Below are 18936 nucleotides of genomic sequence, written 5' to 3'. Positions count from 1 at the left end.
TGCAATGACACAAGTCGTTGCAAGGAAAGGGGGAGTAGTCTGTGAGGGGCTAAGAAGGACCTGGCTTACTTCTGAGAAAACAGATTTGTTAGTCCCATTACAGATCTGTGATCGCAATCTCTGGAGTGGGATCTAGGAGTCTGCATTGAAGCAGCACTCGCACATCCTAGCCAGTTTGGCTCCGTGGATAGAGCATCGGCCTCCGGACTGAAGGGTCCCAGGTTCGATGTGTCTCTCTCACACATCAATGTTTCTCTCTGTCTCTCCCCCTTCCTTCCACTCTCTCTAAAAAAATTAATGGAAAAATATCCTGGGGTGAGGATTAACCAAAAAATAAAGCATCACTTGCAGTGTACAGCATGTCATCAAATAGTATCATTTTATTCAATGTCATTTTGTTATAACTTAGGAGATTCAGTCTTGTTTTTATCAATTAGCCCATGGTAAAACTGGTTTTTTTATATGTTGTTTCCCTTAAAGTCACAGAACTCATCAACACCGAGGACTTACAGTACTTGAAAAAAGAACTGTCTGGTGACTGTCTTGATGGTGGGATTGGGAACAATCTAAAGGCATTAATTCAGGCTGTTGATTGTATCCTGCCCCTCTGGGCCAGCACTGTGTGAGAACGTGGCCAGCACAGTACCTTGCCAATGACAGCCAAAATGGTTTTTCGATCTTCTCGCAGAACATGCTGTTGATACTTTCCCTGATGTACTTGAACCTCAAACAGACAGAAATTTCTTCCAAAGAAAATGGGGCTTTGCAAGCGACTCAACTTTCCTTCATCATAATTCTGAGGACTATTATTTATTGATGACTTACTAAGGGCCAGGGCATATGTCTAGTGGCAGACAGAAAAAAATCTGAGTTGCTTATTGAATGATCAAGGCTATTGAATGCTTTACATTCAACCTTCAGAGCAATTGCCACTGCCTTGTCATGGAGTTTATTATCTCGATTTTACAAAATCATAGGACTTATTATTGAGCCCTTAATCTGTTCTAAGTACTTTATGTATATTTATACCAAATCTATCAGCACAGCAACTCTATGACTTAGGTACGCAGGCTGAGTTTAAAGTAACTTGTCTAGAACAGAAATTATAACTGGCTTGATTCAAATCTGAGTAGATGAAGCGGTCAGCAGTAGTGCTGGAAGGAGGGCAGGCCAGTCCCAACACTCCCAGTTACAGATTCTTAGCAGAAACAAGATAAAAAACAAGATATAACAAAACAAAACTCAGGCTCAGAGATAACAGAAGTAAAGTCTGATGGTCCCAGACCCGCTCACCTCTTCCTATCACTAGCGTTACCCGTCCTCACTTTGCGCAGCGACAGTGCTGCTGCGGAGGCAGTTTGCAAGAGACCTCAGACATCAACGGGATGTTTGTTGGAGGCAGACTGACTGGTTTAGCGCCTTTATTCGTTCATCGCACATTTATTAAGCACCTACTATGTTCAAAACACTCCTAACAGAATCGAGCATGCACTCCTGAGAGCAGCAATCCTGAAGCTTCCCGGAGACAGATGGCAGGAGGCGAGTGCGGACTTGTGTGGGAGGTTCTCCCACTTTCTTCTTCCTCAGGAATTGTTCTACCCCTCAAGGTGGCAGGAGCAGCAACCTTCATCACCAGGTCGCACAAACTTGAGAATGAAGAGAAAAACACTGCGCACAGAGCTAGACCGATTACCTAGGGAGATGATTACCTAGGGAGATGCGTCAGAAAAGCTGGAGCGCTTGGGACTCAGTCCCCCAGGCCAGATCCTATAGAGGCTGGCTTTCTAGAGAGAGAAGAAATAATAGAATTTGCGGAGCCAGGGGCTTAGGGTCCTCGGATTCAGGAGACCCCATACTCCAAACCCGCAACCCCAGCAGGTTTCTGTGCAAAAACCTTTTGAGACGAATGCATACTTTGTCCTCTAACAACGCATACGTGACAGCTGCCCATTCAACTCTCGTTCCGCCTCCATTCAGAGCAGTTGCTGCCACAGCGGCATCTTCTGCGCTGCAGTTATGCAACCTCACTCGCAGCGGGAGTTATTTCCTGTGCTTCTGGCTGCGCCAGATTCATGTAACACGCCTACCCTGGGCTTCAATGGAAGTCGTTCTCCATTAACAGCCACTCTAGCGCTCGGAGATGAATGCCCTGCACGGCATACCCCTTTGAGCAGTAAGAATCCGAGGCATTAAAAACAACTCTTTCTCTAACACACGCGCGCGTACGTACACACACACACACACACACACACCCGTTGTGCATGCAGCTAGGACACTGCAGCGATGCAAGCAGAGGACAGCAGGCGGAGCTCTCTTTGTACAGTCCCTCTTCTAACCCCCACCAACCAAAGATGAACTCATGCCAGTTCCATTCTTTGCTCTGCAGGGAGAACACACGCGGCAGAACAGAGTAGCCTCCCCGGTCCTCCTTGGGCACAGTCATTCTAGCTCCTTCGTTCAAATATTCCAAAACGAGGGGCTGGGAGGACCGCTGCCGCAACAATGCAGCCTCCCAAGCAGCTCCCGGTGCAGCTCACACCCCCGCCCCCTTTCGCGGCGTGCCAAGAGTTTGGAGCGCGCGCACGCACACCGAGCTCGGTGCCTGGCGTATCCCTCCGCCTCCCTCCGATTTGGGAAATGAAGGGAGGAGGGGACTACTTTCCTGAAACTTGCTATGCTGCACACGACTTCGAGTTGCAGTGATTCGCTCCGGGGCCGCAGCTCTGGGTCCTCCTCCCCACACACCCTCACTGCTCGGGCGTCCCGCTCTGCCCACCCCCAGCCCGCGCTCACTTTGCTCCCCGGGGGAAGCCAGCGGCCGGGAGAAGTCGCCAGGGACTACTTCGCCTCCTCCGGCGGGCGCCCCGGGTTCGGGCAGCGGCGACGGCGGAAGGAGCGGGCGGCGTGAGCGCTTCCGCCGCCCCCCTCGCGGCTCCCCTCCGGCGGGTGTGCGGAGGTGAGGAGTTGGCCCGCCGAGCGGCTGCTGGACGCCGGCTGCCTGGTGACCTGCGGCCGCTCTCTTCGCTCTCCAGCTGCTTCTCGGGACCCTGCCCCCCGCGGGAGCGCCCGCTCTTCGCCGGCCCGGGTGGGGGCGATCGGCCGCCTGCCCCCGCCTCACGCGCTCCCCGCCGCCCCCTCTCCCCCCTCCGGAGCCGTCCCGGCTGGAGCGTGTCTGGAGGAATCCGCCGCCGCGAGGCCCCGCGCCCGGTGGTGCTCGCTCTTGAGGACCGCCCCGCTCGCTGCCGGGGGCTGAGCGGGTGCCGGCAGCCGGGCGGGAGATGGTGGGGTGGGCTCCGGTAGGACCGCGCCGCCGCCGCCGCCCGGAGCCTGGCTTCGGCACCCCCGCGCCGGCCCCCGCCGAGCGGAGCTCTGCTTCCTCCTCGCCGCATCTCTGAGGGCAGCGCCGCCTGTGCTCCGGCTTCGCCGCCGCCCGCCCGCCCGCGCCTGGCTGGCCGGACCCCGCCGCTCGCCGCTCCGTGGCGGGAGCAGCCGCTCTCCAGGCGCCCTTTGCACAGCCCCCCTTCCTTTTCTCCCCTCCGCACACCTCCCCGGCCTCCTCGGACCTCCTGGCTGGGCGCTGCGGCGAGGGACGAGGCTGGGGTCGCCACGGCGGAGGTTGTTGCCGCCACCCCCCTGCGGGGGCGGCCGGGGTTCCCGGCTGGGGGGGCCCCGCTCCGGGTGAGGCGTCCACCATGGTGAGGCCCCTGAGCTGCTGCCCGCGCGCCCCCCCGGCCGTCGCTGCCTCCGGTCCCTCGGTGCTCCTGCTGCTCCTCCCGCTGCTGCGCCTCCATCTCCAGATCGGATCACGGTGAGGGAAAGATGAGCGAGGAGACGGCGACTTCTGACCACGAGTAAGCGCCTCATTGGTCTTGATGACTACCCCCTACCCTTCCTCCGCCGCCCCCCACACCCACACCCCTCCAAGACTTGGGTGCCGGAGAGCTTGCAGCCCTGGAGAAGAGTTCGGTGCATCTTGTTCTGCAGATAATATTTGATTTCTTTAGCCATTTAATTTCATGGCAGCTCTCACTCCCCCACCCCCATTTAGTTGCTTTCTTCTGGGGAAGGGTATTGAGGGTTGGGGTTGGATGGCAGTTTTATGTCCGGGAGATCGAGTGGTGTGGGTGGATGGATGCAGGCAGGGGAGAAATGACCCCTTTGCCTGGAAGACCTTTGGCCTGTCCTTTTTCACGGGAGCGTGCCAATCAACATATCCCGAATATCCATCCTGTTTCCTTTATAGCTATTTCACTTGGAAACGAATGTGTGGGAGCACCTCCTGCAGCAAACTGCTCTTGAATCTTAATTCGATGAGTCAGTGACTCTTAAATACAGATTAAGCCTCTGCCCCCTCCCCTCCTTTTTTAAACTTATGACCTGAAAGAGTCTTGTAAAAAATGGGGCCAGGGGGACATGTTTAGAATTTAATGGGATTATGGACGCCTGGAGTGTGGGAGCTGTTGAACCATTCTATTTTGCCTTTGCGAACCTTGGACATGTGTTTATCAGGTGCATAGAAGAATTTCGAATGCTAATGTTTTGTTCTTCAGCTATGTTAAAATACACCTTTTACGTTGGTTTAATACTATTTACATTGCTGAATATGTTGATGACTTCATTGATGAACTTCTAGAGCAGCCTGGTTAAAGTTTTTATTTATGTGGGCTGTCCTGTTTTTCAAGCGAAATACTTTGCCTTTTACAATATTTTGCTTTAACGTAACAGCTGCTTGGAGAAGTATTGGTGCGCTGACAGTTTTCTGTTGAGACTGGATTTAATTGCATGCAGGATATTAGCTTCCGTTTTCTTGTAATTCAAATTTTGTTTATCTTTTGAGGGTTGGAAAGAGTTAAGTGAGTTACGGCTGGTCCTAGGATGCATTCCTTTAAATAAAGTGCATTCCTCGAGTCAGACCTCTTTTGAGAGAACTTTAATAAAAGTCCAAAGCCTAGGCCTGTTTAACATAAAATAGTTTGAGAAATGCCAAGCAGCGTTTTTCCCTGCCCTCCCTCCCCCCAGCACACTCTTCTGATGAGCGGGTGTGGGAGAAGGTAAATTGCTGCAGTGTCAGTGCAGTCGGGAAGCAGAAGTGGCCGCCATGTTCTCTCTTTTTTTGTGAATCGCCCTCATTTGCATAGCACACTCTTCATTCATAAAAAAATAATTAAACATCCATCACCTTGGACATCTTGAAAGGATTTCCCAAGAAAAAAATTCGAAGCTTGATGGTCTTCACGGAGATTTTTGAGTTTCGGAAGTAAGGAAAATTCGAAGTTTTAGGTTAAATGCTAAAACATACGCACACACAAACAACTACCCCTGTTCTCAGAATGTTGACACAGTTATGTGGGAAATATCAGTTCGGGGAGGTGCTGGGATCACGTGATCGCCTCCATTCATAAAATACCTGGCTGTCCATTCACAGTGCAGTACACTGTCTCACTGCCTTCCGCAGATTAGACCTACTTTGAGCGAGATCAAGAAGTACTGTATCTCAGATAACGCCTAGTTAGGAGAACAACTGCTGGAAATTCTGAACAGAATGACGATATTTTTTGTGTCTCTTCAGAAAGCTTGGATGAACATGTCAAGTTCATTTTAGGGATAGGAGAAGACTAATTACCATATTTAAAGTGAAATATTTAATACCTCAGCTAATAGAAAAGCAAATGAGGGGATGTGGATTGACACGTGTATAATAGTTTCTAAATGTCTCTTTCTGTAATACTTGCCATGAACAAATTCAGAGCAAGTTTTTGGTGTAGTGATGTCAGTGGATGATTTTGCTGTTACATGAAAAATGAGTAAATATTCCCAGTGGTTTAATACCAAAGATGTTGCTATTTGAAACACGAAATGGCAGTTTTTAACTGAGAAGGTTGCTTCTCTCTCTCTCTCTTAAATTTTAAATGTACTTAGTGTGAGACAACTTGGAAATAACCTCACTCACCTATATTTTTGGAATTCTGTTTTCACAGATATATCCTGCTTTACTAATGTTATTCCCCTAGAAGGTTTGTTAAGCTAGTTTTAGTAGGACAAAATTAATATTTTACCATATAATATTTTGCTATTAGATCTTAACTCTTCATGGGAACAAGCTCTTGGGATTTTACTTACTTTTTTTTTTAATATTAAAAAGTGATGTGTTCATCTGGTAATCAGTTTTATTAGGGCCAACACTGTGCATTAGATAAACCACAGTAAACTTGTTTGGAACGTAGCTTTTATTCTGGTAATTTATATATCTCATCTTTAATATATAAAGTAATGTTTTGAAATGGCAACTTATTATTTAACCATATATATTATGAAGATACAAGAAATATATAATGGCCGATGCCCTTGAAGGTTTAACATAGTTTAAAACTGCCTTGTAATGTGGACTTTATTTAAAAAATCCTTATGTATATTTTTTATTTTCTCAGTTTTTTTCAGTCTCAATTAACAGGAATCTAATTACAGTACAGATTATTTTTAACACTGGAATGTTTTTACACCTAATTTCAACCGTTAGGAAAAAAAAAAGTAATCGTTTTTAGGCCTTTCGGCTAAGATCAAGTGTAGAAAAAAAGTGAAAATCACCAATATCTTGAGAAACCTTAATATTTTCTAGCCATTGTAGTAAAATACAGTACGGCCTTTGCGGCCTCATGTTGAAATCCTCTAGTATGTGCTTTATTATTTGAAATAAGAGTTATGTATAGAGAGATAGTTAGCTCTCAGGTTGATTGTGGATATATATTGAATCAAGAATTAGTGAAGGATCTACTATGTGTAAGACTTTGTCTTATGCAATATCAGATTTTGGGAAAGGTTGGTAAAATTCTGCTTTTCTTCAGCCTTCAGTAGGAACTGGAACTGAGTTAAAAGTGCAGTTTTAAAAAAAAATTTGTTCCACGCAGGAGTATTAGTTTATTTCAGATAATGTACAAAATGGTCTTTAAAGTGAAAAAATAATAATTTATTTGCATTTCTACTACTAATATAATGTCTTCATATTTTATATATAAACAAACTTTTCCTATGATATGCATAAAGCATATTCACTTACTGGATTTTTTTTTACCATGTTCCAAGCACTGTGATAAATGCTTTACTCATGTATTATATAATTTATGTATATGCATCTATTTTCAGCAGAAATGGAATTGCGTAGTGGATACTATTATAACAATATATTGTGAATATTTTCCTATGTCATTACATTCTAGAATATAATTTTAATGGCTACATTATATTCAGTATGTAACATACATTAGTTTTAATCAGTCTACTATTTTTAGATATTTCTAAGCAGTGCTGCATTTGATCCTGAGTTCTGTCTGTATCCAAATATATTACTTTTTCCTTGAGATAGTCTAGGAATGGGGTTAAAAGATGTAAGTTAAAAAAAATTTTTATTCCTGCCAAATTGCCCTCTAGAAAAGAATAATAACTCAGTGTATCAGAGTGCTTATACCTTGAAATGTCTGTCCAGTTCTCTTAGAAATAAATTTTTGCCATTTAAAAAAAAATTCTCACCTAAGGATATTTTTTTATTGATTTTGAGAGAGAGAGAAAGAGAAAGAGAAAGAGAAAGAAAAAGAGAGAGAGAAAGAAAAAAAAGCAAGAGAGGGAAAGATGTGAGAGAGAAACATACATTGGTTGCCTCTCATACCCACCTAGACCCAGCCAGCAACCTAGGTATGTGCCCTGACTGGGAATCGAACCCGCTATATGGGACATTTCTCCAGTCACCTGGGCCACCTGGCTAGGGCAATTTTTGCCAAATTGAATGAGGAAATGAGATCTTGTGCCTATTTTTAAAAGGTGCTGGGTGGTAAAATAAAATTGATATTTGAAAAAACAAAAGACTTGTGAGGTTGTTTTTGGACAACTGGACTAAAACAAAATACTATATAATAAAATAAATAAAATTACAACGTATGTGATCATACAAAAGTCATCTGCGGATCATTTGTTTAACCATTACCAACCTTTATGTAGTAGGGTGTAGTGTAAAGAACATTGGACTTGGAGCTGCGTGATGCAATGCTGTCCTAACTGTCACTAATTTTTTCTGTGATTCTGGGCAAGCGACAGCTTCTTTGGGCCTCAGTTTGCTCACTTGAAAATCAGGGTATTTGAACTGAGCATTGTTATGGCTCCTTCGTGTGCTAAATCACCCTAAAGTAATATGGTGGTAGGCACAAATTTGTTAATTAATTTTATTATGTTGTTTGTGAAATATTGAAGCAAATGAAAGAAAGACTTCTAGTAGAGGTCTGGTAGGGTGATGAATTAAAAGCATGAATTTTGATGAACCAAGATAAAAATTTTGGAAACAGTATGTTCAGAATCTTTTCAGATTTTATTTTGGGCTTTTAATAACCCTGTGTCTTTGATAATATATATACATCACAGATGAAGAACTTTTTAATGCCCTTTTTAAGCCTCCTTTTAAGGCTATTGGGTTTAAATACCAACTTGAGTATTTCTAAAAGGAATACTTGTACTAGCAAGGTACCAACCCTTGTGTTTTAATTGTCCAAGAGGTGCCAACAAATTAAGTCTTTTTATTTGCTTATTCATACAAATCGTGTTAATACTAAGAGGTAATTTAATTCATTTAAGGAGCTAATGCAGATAATGAAATTTTTTATTTTTAAATTTTTTTATTGACTGACCAGAGGCCCAGTGCACGAATTCGTGCACAGGTGGGGGGGGGGGTGTGTGTGTCCCTCAGCCTGGATGGCGATCGGGCCAATTGGGGTCCGTCTCACCCAGTCCCGATCAGGGTGGGCCAGCTAGTGGGGGAGTGGGGGAGGGACTGCAAGAGGTTGGCCGGCTGCAGGAGCCTGGCTGTGGGAGCACACTGACCACCAGGCGGCAGCTTCTGCATTGAGTGTCTGCCCCCTGGTGGTCAGTGTGCGTCATAGCGACCGGTTGACCGGTCGCTTGGTCGCTTAGGTATATATATATATATATATATATATATATATATATATTTGAGAGAAAGAGAGAGACATCGCTTTATTGTTCCACTTACTAATGCATTCATAGATTGCTTCTTGTTTGTGCCCTAACCTGAGATTGAATTTGCACCATGGTGTACGGGGACAGTGTTGTGCACTAATCAACTGAGCTATCCTGCCAGGGCCTTATTTTTTAATATTCAGATTTAGTTTGCTGTTTATGACAAATTTGTCATAGCAGCATCTCATTTTAGAGTCCCGAACTGTTGTCATTACAAACTCCTAACATGTTGATTTTTGTGGCAAATAGAATAGTTTTAAATGGAAAAAAAAAGAAAAGAAAAAGAAAAAGATGTGTTTTTGTTTAACACGTTAAGTGCCCAGCCTGTTTTGTCTTCCAGATGGAAAGTATAGTGTCAGTCACTGGTGACTGGGTGCATAACGTGTTAAACATAGTTTATTATTTTTGTTAAAATATAGTTCATTAGTAATGGCTCTTAGACTAAGGTGTTAAATTGCTTGAGACTTCGAGTTCTTAGAATTCAGACTACCAATCTCTAACCGAACCTTGTTTACATTCATGGTTGAAGGAAATACCAACAAATCATAGCAGAATTAGAAGTACTTGTGACAGCAATTGTATTAGTTCCCTAGGGCTGTCATAATAAAGTATCACAAACTAGGCGGCTTAAAACAACAGAAATTTATTATCTCACAGTTCTGGAGGTTAGAAGTTCAAAATCAAGGTGTTGGCAGGGCCATGCTCTGAACTCAATGGGTGAATCCATCTTTGCCTCTTCCTAGCTAATGTGGTTGATGGCAACTTCGGCATTCCTTGGCTTGCAGCTGCCTAATTCCATAATTTGCTTTCATCATCACATGGTGCTCTCTCTGTGTATCTCTGTCTTCACATGCCCCCACCCCTCCTTTTTTTAATATATATATTTTTTATTTCAGAGAGGAAGGGAGAAAGAAATAGAAACATCAGTGATGAGAGAGAATCATTAATTGGTTGCCTCCTGTGTGGCCCCAACCAGGGATCGAGCCCACAACCTGGGCATGTCCCCTTGACCAGAATTGAACCCGGGAACCTTCAGTCTAGAGGCTGACACTCTACCCACTGAGCAAACCAGCTAGGGCCGTATGGCCCTTTTATAAGGACACCAGTCATATTGGATTAGGAGCCCACCCCACTCCAGTATGACTTCCTCTTAACATTCTACAACAACCCTATTTCCAAACAAGATCACTTTCTGAGATACTAGGCTTTTGGACTTCAACATTATTTATTTTTAAAAGGATATAATTCACCTATAATGGCAATAGAAGTCAGATTTTGTTTAATGTCATTTTTATATTATTTTTTCTTTATTGATTAAGGTATTACATATGTGTCCTTATTGCCCCATTGCCCTCTAACCCCCCACTCATACCCTCACCCCCAGGTGTCCAGGTGTTAATAGGTATCTTGAAATAGCACTTATTATAGTCACTAGTTTGAAATTATTATAGTTAATTAAACTATTGCTAGAGCTTATATTTTAATACGTTAATAAAAGAAGCACACGTATTTTGTATTGCTATTTCAAAATTTAAAATATTTTGATAGTTATGTCAGTGTAATTGATTTCTTTTGTAATCCTATGCATTTTTTTTTTGTTTTGTTTTAAGCCTTTAATGTTGTTCTGAGAAGGGGGCATAGGCTTCCTTAGACTGACCAAGAGGTCCATGGCACAAAAGGTTAAGATCTGCTATAACCCTGGCCAGTATAGCTCAGCTGGTTGAGCATCCTCCCATGCACTGAAAGATTGCCCTTTAGATTCCCCTCAGGGCACATGCCTGGCTTTTGTTCTCCGTTCCTAGTAGGGGGCGTGCAGGAGGCAGCCCATCCATGTTTCTCTCTCTCTCCCTTCTTTTCTCTAAAATCAATGAAAACATATTTTTAAAAAATCTCCTGCTATAGAAGGCTGAACCCAAAGATATGGATATAAAATGGGAAGATTAAGAAACATGAAGGATAAGATAAACAGGTTCAACATACAAGTTCAACAGATCCAAAAGGAGAGATAATGGAGGAGAGGAAATAGAGATAATGGCTGAGAATTTTTAAGAAGTAGCAAATTAAACCCAATTCAACACAGAACAGCCTCACAATCAAACTGGGATTATCTGTAGATTGCAAGAAAGGAAAACCTAGCAAAATCCATGTCGTTTATCACATTTGAATATTAAAGGAGAGAAATGATAGTTTTAATAAGTGTCAGAGGGTAATACTGTCATTCCATCTCAGCCCATAATATGCAAGTAAATGTTCATAATTTATAGGTTTATAATATAAATATTCATAAATATAGATTTACATTATTTCTGCTCCCTAGAATTTAAGACTTAATTTTTCTGATTTAAAATGAGAGTGTTGGATTTGATCTTTAGGATTTCTTTTAGTTCAGTAATTCTAGAATCCTAAGTGATTTTCTTTGTATTTCTGAACCACATTGAATATAGCATTGCTGTTACTTATATATATAGAATTGATTAGTAAAGATTTCCTTGTATCTGAAATTTTTTAATCATCTTGGAAGGCACTTTCTTTGTATATTTAGAGTACGAAGAATAAGCTTTAGTAAATTCAACAGTGATTGGAAATAACATTTAATCTAATCAGTTTTATGACTGATTATAATTTAGATAAAGGCCTTTATGACTTAGACTGTAGAATGCAATTGTTTTTTGCTGGTTGTATTTAATGATACTATTGTTTATGATTGAACACATCTCATTTGTTTATTTACATGTTTAGGGATTACTTTCACAAATACATGGTATTTGTTTTTGCTTTTAATTTTTTATTGTTTAAAGTATTTCATGTCTCCTTTTCCCCCCATTGACCTCTCCCCGGCCACTCCTGCCCCCCAGCACATGCCCTCACCCCCCTAGTGTCTGTGTCCATTGGTTATGCTTATATGCATGCATACAAGTCCTTTGGTTGATCTCCCCCCCACCCCCCCACCTTCCCTCCTAGGTTTGAAGGTCTGATCTCCCCCTCCTCCCCCCTGGTCCCATCCCCCCCATCTTCCCTCCTAAGTTTGAAGTCTGTTCGATGCTTCTCTGTCTCTGGATCTATTTTTGTTCATCAGTTTATGTTGTTCATTATATCCCACAAATGAGCGAGGTCATGTGATATTTATCTTTCTCTGACTGTTTTTTTGTTAATGCCTTCTCTATATTGGTGTCCTGTGATAGGATTACCAGAAATTTAGTGAATCATGACTTTTCTGATGCCATTTTTATAAAGTTGTCATAACTTTCACCACATTATAATGTTTTAGTAACTTTGGCATAAAGTTACCAAACTTTTTTATTTCTGCTGTCTTATTGTTAATTACATTGATATTTTGAGATTGGAATTCGGGATCAATTCTGGATTTGCCCCATTAATAATATGTGAAAGCATTTCAGAATTTTAGTTGCTGAATTGTATATATGGATTTCTTAACAGTGTTTCAGGACAGATTTCATTAGTAACTTTTTCTTCAAGAATTTCAGATCAGTGACATTTGAGTGCCAACTAGGCATTTGACTTTTCCTTAGCCTTGGAGATGCAAAGATAAGTAAAACCTGATAACTGCTTTCACTTTCCAACAGGGGAACTAGATCCCTCTGAAATGTGATGAGTGCTCTGCTTATAAAGTTATTCAAGGCTGTAGGACAGGGGTGGGCAAACTTTTTGACTCAAGGGCTACAATGGGTTCTTAAACTGGACCGGAGGGCCTGAACAAAAGCATGGATGGAGTGTTTGTGTGAACTAATATAAATTCAAAGTAAACATCATTACATAAAAGGGTATGGTCTTTTTTTTTCAATAGTTTTATTCATTTCAAACGGGCCGGCTCCGGCCCGCGGGCCGTAGTTTGCCCACGGCTGCTGTAGGAGAAAGTGATTCTATCTGGAGGTGGATGGCAGGGTGAGAGTTATGTGTGAAGGAAGTTTTTAGAAAAAAAGTGACATTTTAGGAGTCACCTAGAGATGAGATGGAAAGGGGAAAAGAATTCCAAGAAATGGGGTGGGGAGGGGGTAAAACAAAAGCAAACACAGAAGGTTTGAAGAAAAGCAATAGCTTTTTGGATAAACATGTTTGGAGGAGTAATGGGAGGTAGATTACAAGGTGTTGGTGGCCAGATTGTCAGCATAGATTTGTGTATCAGCAATCTTGGAGCAAAGGTGATGGCTAGGTCTGGAGCCTGAGGGCCACAAGATAAATGTGACAGAAGCTCCTGGAAGCTTTTTCAAAACTTCTTTTGAAAAGTTGAGAGAAATTTATTTAACTGTTCAGTGTGTTAATTACATTAATTTTGAACAGAATTCCCATAAATTTTTCAGATAAAGTACTAAGCATTTGAAGAAAATTTGTTCTTTGAGCTTCCCTCCCTCTTCACCACAACTCTTAGGTCAGTAAGGATAATAATGAAAGGCACCAGCTTAAGTCTTTATCATGTAGACAGTGGGGAACGTTATTTTAAGTGAGGAAGTGATGTCAGATTTGTGTAGAAAGATGAATACTAGGGTTCCTTTGTACAGGTGATTAGAGGGAAAAGAAAGGAAAAGAAAATGAACTCTCAAGGAGGAAGATGTAATAATGATCAAGGTAAAGAACAGCCGGGAATAGTTCATTTGGAACTCTTGAGGATGAATTTGTAAGGCAGTATAGATTTCCAGTGTGATTATGTGACTGGATGTGAAGGAAGTAGGATGAGTGTGGGATGATTTCAACATTTTAAGTTTGGGTGGCTGTGATGCTTGTAAATGATGTGGGAAGAGGAAGAGACAGTTTTTAAGGGGAAAATAACTCCATTTTGATATTTTTTTTAATTTGTGGGTGCCCACTAGGTATCAAGGTATGAAATACCCCATAAGGTGATTTAAATTATAGGTTTGGTGCCCAAAGAATGTTAAGAGGGCAGAGTTAGAGGTAACATATTCAGCATATGTAATAGTTGAAGCTAGTGAAAAATTGCCCAAGGATAACATTAAGTAGAAATGGGAAGTTGAATAGTTAGAAACAGCAGTTTGTTTTTTTAAAATATATTTTTAATTGATTTCAGAGAGGAAGGGAGAGGGAGAGAGAGAGAAACATCAATGATGAGAGAGAATCACTGATCTGCTGTGTCCTGCATGCCCCCTTCTGGGGATTGAGCCTGCAACCCGGGCATGTGCCCTGACTTGGAATCAAACCATGACCTTCTGGGTCGATGTTCACCCATTGAGCCACACGGGCCAGGCATAGCAGTGTTTTTAAGGGAGAGTAAGAAGAGACACTAAAAGACAGAAAAGTCTTGAGAGGTAGGAAAGTTCAGAGAGAAAGTGTTAAAATGGGAAGTGATGAAATGGAGACAGCAAAGAGTAAGATTATACTCATTTAGGGGGCAGCTGGGAGTTGAGATTATTTGTTAAATGAGGTGATGTCAGTTATGCAGAGAAAGAAAAAAAAAGAGTTAAGGAAAGATGGGCAATTGATAGAGCAAGGCCTAGGAAAGTGGAGCCTATCAAACTGTTTTACTGCTTGTCAGATGTAATGCTAGATTTACTCCTTCAAAGGACCATGTGAGGCTAAGAATTATCCATAGTTACAGATAGCGATAACTGAGGTTTAAGAGAGGTTTAGTAACTTGCCCACAGCCACACAAGGAAGTAAGTGGTAGAGATGAGATTCAAAATGCAATGTGATATTTATACCTCGATTTTTAACAAGAAATTAAGCTTGAAGTGATAGGTAGACACAGAATTGACAGCTGATTTGAGGGACTGGAAGTTTTGATGAAGTTAATGGACACAGAGTGAAAGTGGGACAAATTGAAAGTTAGATTTTGATCAGAGAACACAGACTCAAGAGTGCTGACATGTGAGGGAAGATTAAAGTAAAAACAGGTTGTAGGAGTAGAGGAGCCAGGATCTGCTAGGATGTTTTAAAAGGTCAACAATGTGGCTGTTCAAGTTTCTGGGCTGGTATTAGGAGTTGAGGTGGAGAGGAATCCTGAGCCAAGGCCAATGTATTTAATGTGAGTGTGGGATGAGCAGCTTAGAGTGGGAGAATGAATGCTGACATCTGCCTCTACAATTTAAAGAGACAGGAATACGGATTTCGGAATTGGAGGTTGAAGAAGAGGGTGTCAGGGAGGAGGGTAAGAAAAGGGAAGGGCTTACCTGAGAGGAGTTGAGAATATTAGGAATGTTAGGATCGCATGTAATAATGGCCCTATCAGGGATGAGAGATGGTGGGAATTAGAAAATGGAAGGGAGGATAGACATGTACATGAATTACCCAAATTTGGATTTTGACTAGCAACTTTAAGGTTTCTGAAAGCCTAACCAATATGTTGACTTTATCCAAATAAATTATATTGTCTTTGACAGAAGGTTTTGTATTCTTTGGGTACTCCAATCTAAATGGTTAGAAAGGCCTTTTCAAAACAAAATTCACTAATTAAATAACTACAAACTTGGTGTTCACAATTAACATGATCCTGTGGTTACTGATGACTGTTGCATTAAGACCTTGACGAATCACATAACCTGTCTTTGTGCTTGATTCTCCATCTGTAAAACCAGGGAAATGTGTCAGTACTTAAGAGAGATGTTAAGATAAATGTAACGTCCCCTCCCTTGGTATGATGTTTTTATGAGTTAAGAGAATACTAAAAAGAACTTTTTAATTCTTGAGAAGAAAGGTTCATGAAATAATGGGTGCTTACTTTCACTTAGCCTGAATTGTATGTAGGGTTACTTTAAAAAAAAATTATTTATTGATTTTAGAAAGACAAAGATATTTATTTTTGTTGTTGTTGTTCCACTTTATGCATTCATTGGTTGCTTCTTATACCCTGAGTGGATAAACCCAGAACTTTGGTGTACTCGGACAACACTAAATAACTGAGCTACCTGGCCGTTACTGGTAGGGTTACTTTTTAGAAAGGATTTGAACTCCTGGAAAATTTGTATTTCACTATAAATGTTAAAAAGCAACTTTTCAGAAAAACTTAGAAACTAATAATTCCAATAAGCAGAAAATAATATAAATCTATATTGTGAACATTTTCTTCCATGTTCTGAGCAAAGATTGAGTAAAGAGAATATAATAAGTGTTAGGCAAAGAACTAGATCTAGCCAGTCTTTTTGTTTGGTATTTAAAACAACTATTTAGTTATAAAAGGAGTATATTTCTAGAGCTTGTTAATGAACACAATTTTAACACCTGAGCACATTTTGGAAGTATAAGTCATCTTTCTCAGTTGAATGCAGGAGCTTCAAATATTGTATGGAGAGCAAAAATCTACTTTCATGGGAGAGAAGAGAGAGGAAGGTTTGTTTTTTTTTCAGCTTATTGAAGATTTAGGTAATTTTTTGCAACTGTAATCAAAGTAGGATTCCTATTAATAGGCTAGATATATTAATAGGGATCCTAGTGATAAGTGAAATAGGCAAGATCTGCTAATCAGTTCATTGCTCTTGATTTAGTCCCTTAACTTTAATTTGGACAGCTAAAAGGGCTGTAAGCTTATGTTAGAGTTCATTTTATAGTCATCAACAACTAAAGCAAAAACTTATTTATGTTTTAATTTAGCCTGATATTTACCCTCATTATTGTAAAACTGTATAATTCGTTAATTAAAAAAAAAACTGCCTTAGATACATAATTACTGAACCTTGGGTTCGGAATGAATTTGAAGTTAATTCTCAATCAAGATCTTACATGAACATAAATCAGGAATTTAAAAAATATGATGATTAAAAATTGTATATACTTTTTCTAGAGGGTTATTCAAGACAACAAACAAAATTAACTTAATAAAAATTAACATATAACAAGTAACTTTAATAAGTATACCTAATTAAGATATTCTCTAACTGTGTTATGATCATTTTTAAAAGGAAGGGGAGAGAGAGGAGATGAATGAGTGAGACAAGCTAGCCGCTAACCACCTTTGTTTTGGTTTTTTTTGAGCAGTTTTTCCTAGTCTTGATCCTTCAAGAGAGCAAACTTAGCTTCTAAGTGAGCCAGAAAGAGAGAGAATGTATCTGATGTTATGTAGACCCTATTGCAGATGAGTCTGAACTTTATAGTGGGTAGGAGGCCTCAGCATACACTGGTTTGGCTTTTAATTACTGGCTAACTTCTAGTTGTGTCATTTGTGTATTTGCCTTGTGTCAGACAGATTTGGCTAGGTGTCATGGGAGGAAAACTGACGCTGAGCAGTCCTTTTCACTGACTGCTATGGTCTGAGTGTCTGTGCCCTCACACCCATCCCAAATGTGTATGTTTAAATCCTAACCCCCAAAGATGGTGGCATTTGGAGCTGGGGCATTTGGGAGGTGTTTAAATCATGAGGGTGGATCCTTCTTGAATGGGATTAGTGTCTTAAAAAAGAGGCTCCAGATAGATCCCTAGGGTCTTTTACGCTTTGAGGGACACAGAGAAAGAAAGGCGTTGGCTGTGAACCCGGAAGAAGGCCCTAATCTGACCATGCTGGCATCTTGATCTTGGACTTCCCAGTCTCCAGAACTGTAAGAGATACATTTCTCTTGTTCATAAGCTACCCATCAGTAGTATTTTGTTATAGCAGCCTGAATGGACTAAGATATTACTTTTTGTTTGCTTGTTTTGGGGAATAACATCTAGGAAAGAAAGAAGTCAGTTAAAAAAACAACACAAATTTCAGTTGCTTCTAGATCCATATGTATATATTTTACTTGTTTTAGTAGGGTATGCACAAAAGCCATTCATTTTTTACCTGATATACTTAATTTAATCTAAATAATTTCTATGCTTAGACATAGATTTTTAGTAATCAATTTAATGCCTATAATATTTCATCAAGTTGTACCATAAGTTTACATAGCTATTATCTTCTTAGTGAACACTTCAGGTTTCCAGCTCTTTGCTATTATAAATAACATTGCAACGAGCATCATTTCCCATATAATTGTTGTCTTTTGTTCAGTTTATTGCTTAGGATGAATTTATAGAATTGAGATAACTGTGTCAAAGAGTATGTGTTGTTATTTTTATTCTTGATATAAATTGCTACTTTCAAAATTTAACAATTTTTTCTATTGTGGATTATTTATAAATGAAATTTATTCTCATGTTTTTTATATTCCATTTTTGTTCTTTAGTAACTTGCGATTTTTTTTTATATAGCTCCCAGTACATAATTAAGTGATAGTTAATATTTGAGTAATTACCAACATTGTCTTAATCATTTTATGGATTTAGTTTTCATAATAGTCATTTTAAATACAGGGGTGGGCACAAGTAGGTTTACAGTTGTGAGTGTGTGAAACAGTTTATAGTATTACTATTTATTCAGTAATTATTATTATTTACCTACTTTTGTCCACCTCTGTATTACTACCATTATTACCCCCCATTTATGAAGATGAGGAAACTGAGGCTTAGCAAAGTTAAATAATTGACAAATATATACCTGGTAAAGACTCCAAAGCCTGTGTCCTAAAACAGTGACTTTTTTTATTGTCTGAAGTTTTACATATGTCTCCTTTTTCCCCAGTTGACCCCCCTAAAACAGTGACTTTTAATCTTTAACTGTGACAATAATGAATACATTATACCTTTTGACACTGTGTGTGTGTGTATGCATTCATACACACACGTGTGTATGCGTTCATACACACACACACACACACACAACCTTTCACAAAATAGCTTAACTTACTGTGCGATGACATAGGCTGACTTTTGTGCCCCCATTCAGTTCTCTATAAAAACATAACTGGTGAAGATGCAGTGAAAAAATCTCCTGTTCTACACTACAGTGCAGTATATGGGATGTTGTCTTCTAAAGATGTACCTCCTTATTGCTACTGAAAATAACATTTGTGCTCAGCTTATTATTTCATGAAATACAAGATAATTCTGAAAGTTATAGGATCCTCAGGAGAGTGCATTTCAAGGTCAAATTAG

The 18936-nt window shown here is 40.6% G+C and overlaps 1 protein-coding gene across 1 annotated transcript in view; it reads left to right on the top strand.

Annotated features, from left to right (window-relative positions):
- Positions 1-2857: 2857 nt before the first annotated feature.
- The window catches only part of SPRED1 (sprouty related EVH1 domain containing 1), a gene marked incomplete at its 5' end in the record, with an annotated part of 129530 nt that continues 113451 nt past the window's right edge, over positions 2858-18936 (top strand). The window contains one exon of the mRNA XM_081090536.1: positions 2858-3851. Coding sequence (XP_080946662.1) covers positions 3820-3851 — 32 coding nt within the window. The remainder of the gene's footprint in view (positions 3852-18936) is intronic.

This window comes from Myotis nattereri (genome assembly GCF_964212035.1).
Source record: "Myotis nattereri genome assembly, chromosome: 1".
Lineage (NCBI taxonomy): Eukaryota > Metazoa > Chordata > Mammalia > Chiroptera > Vespertilionidae > Myotis > Myotis nattereri.
The sequence above is the reverse complement of the archived record's forward strand: the minus strand, read 5'-3'. Positions and strand labels throughout refer to the sequence as shown.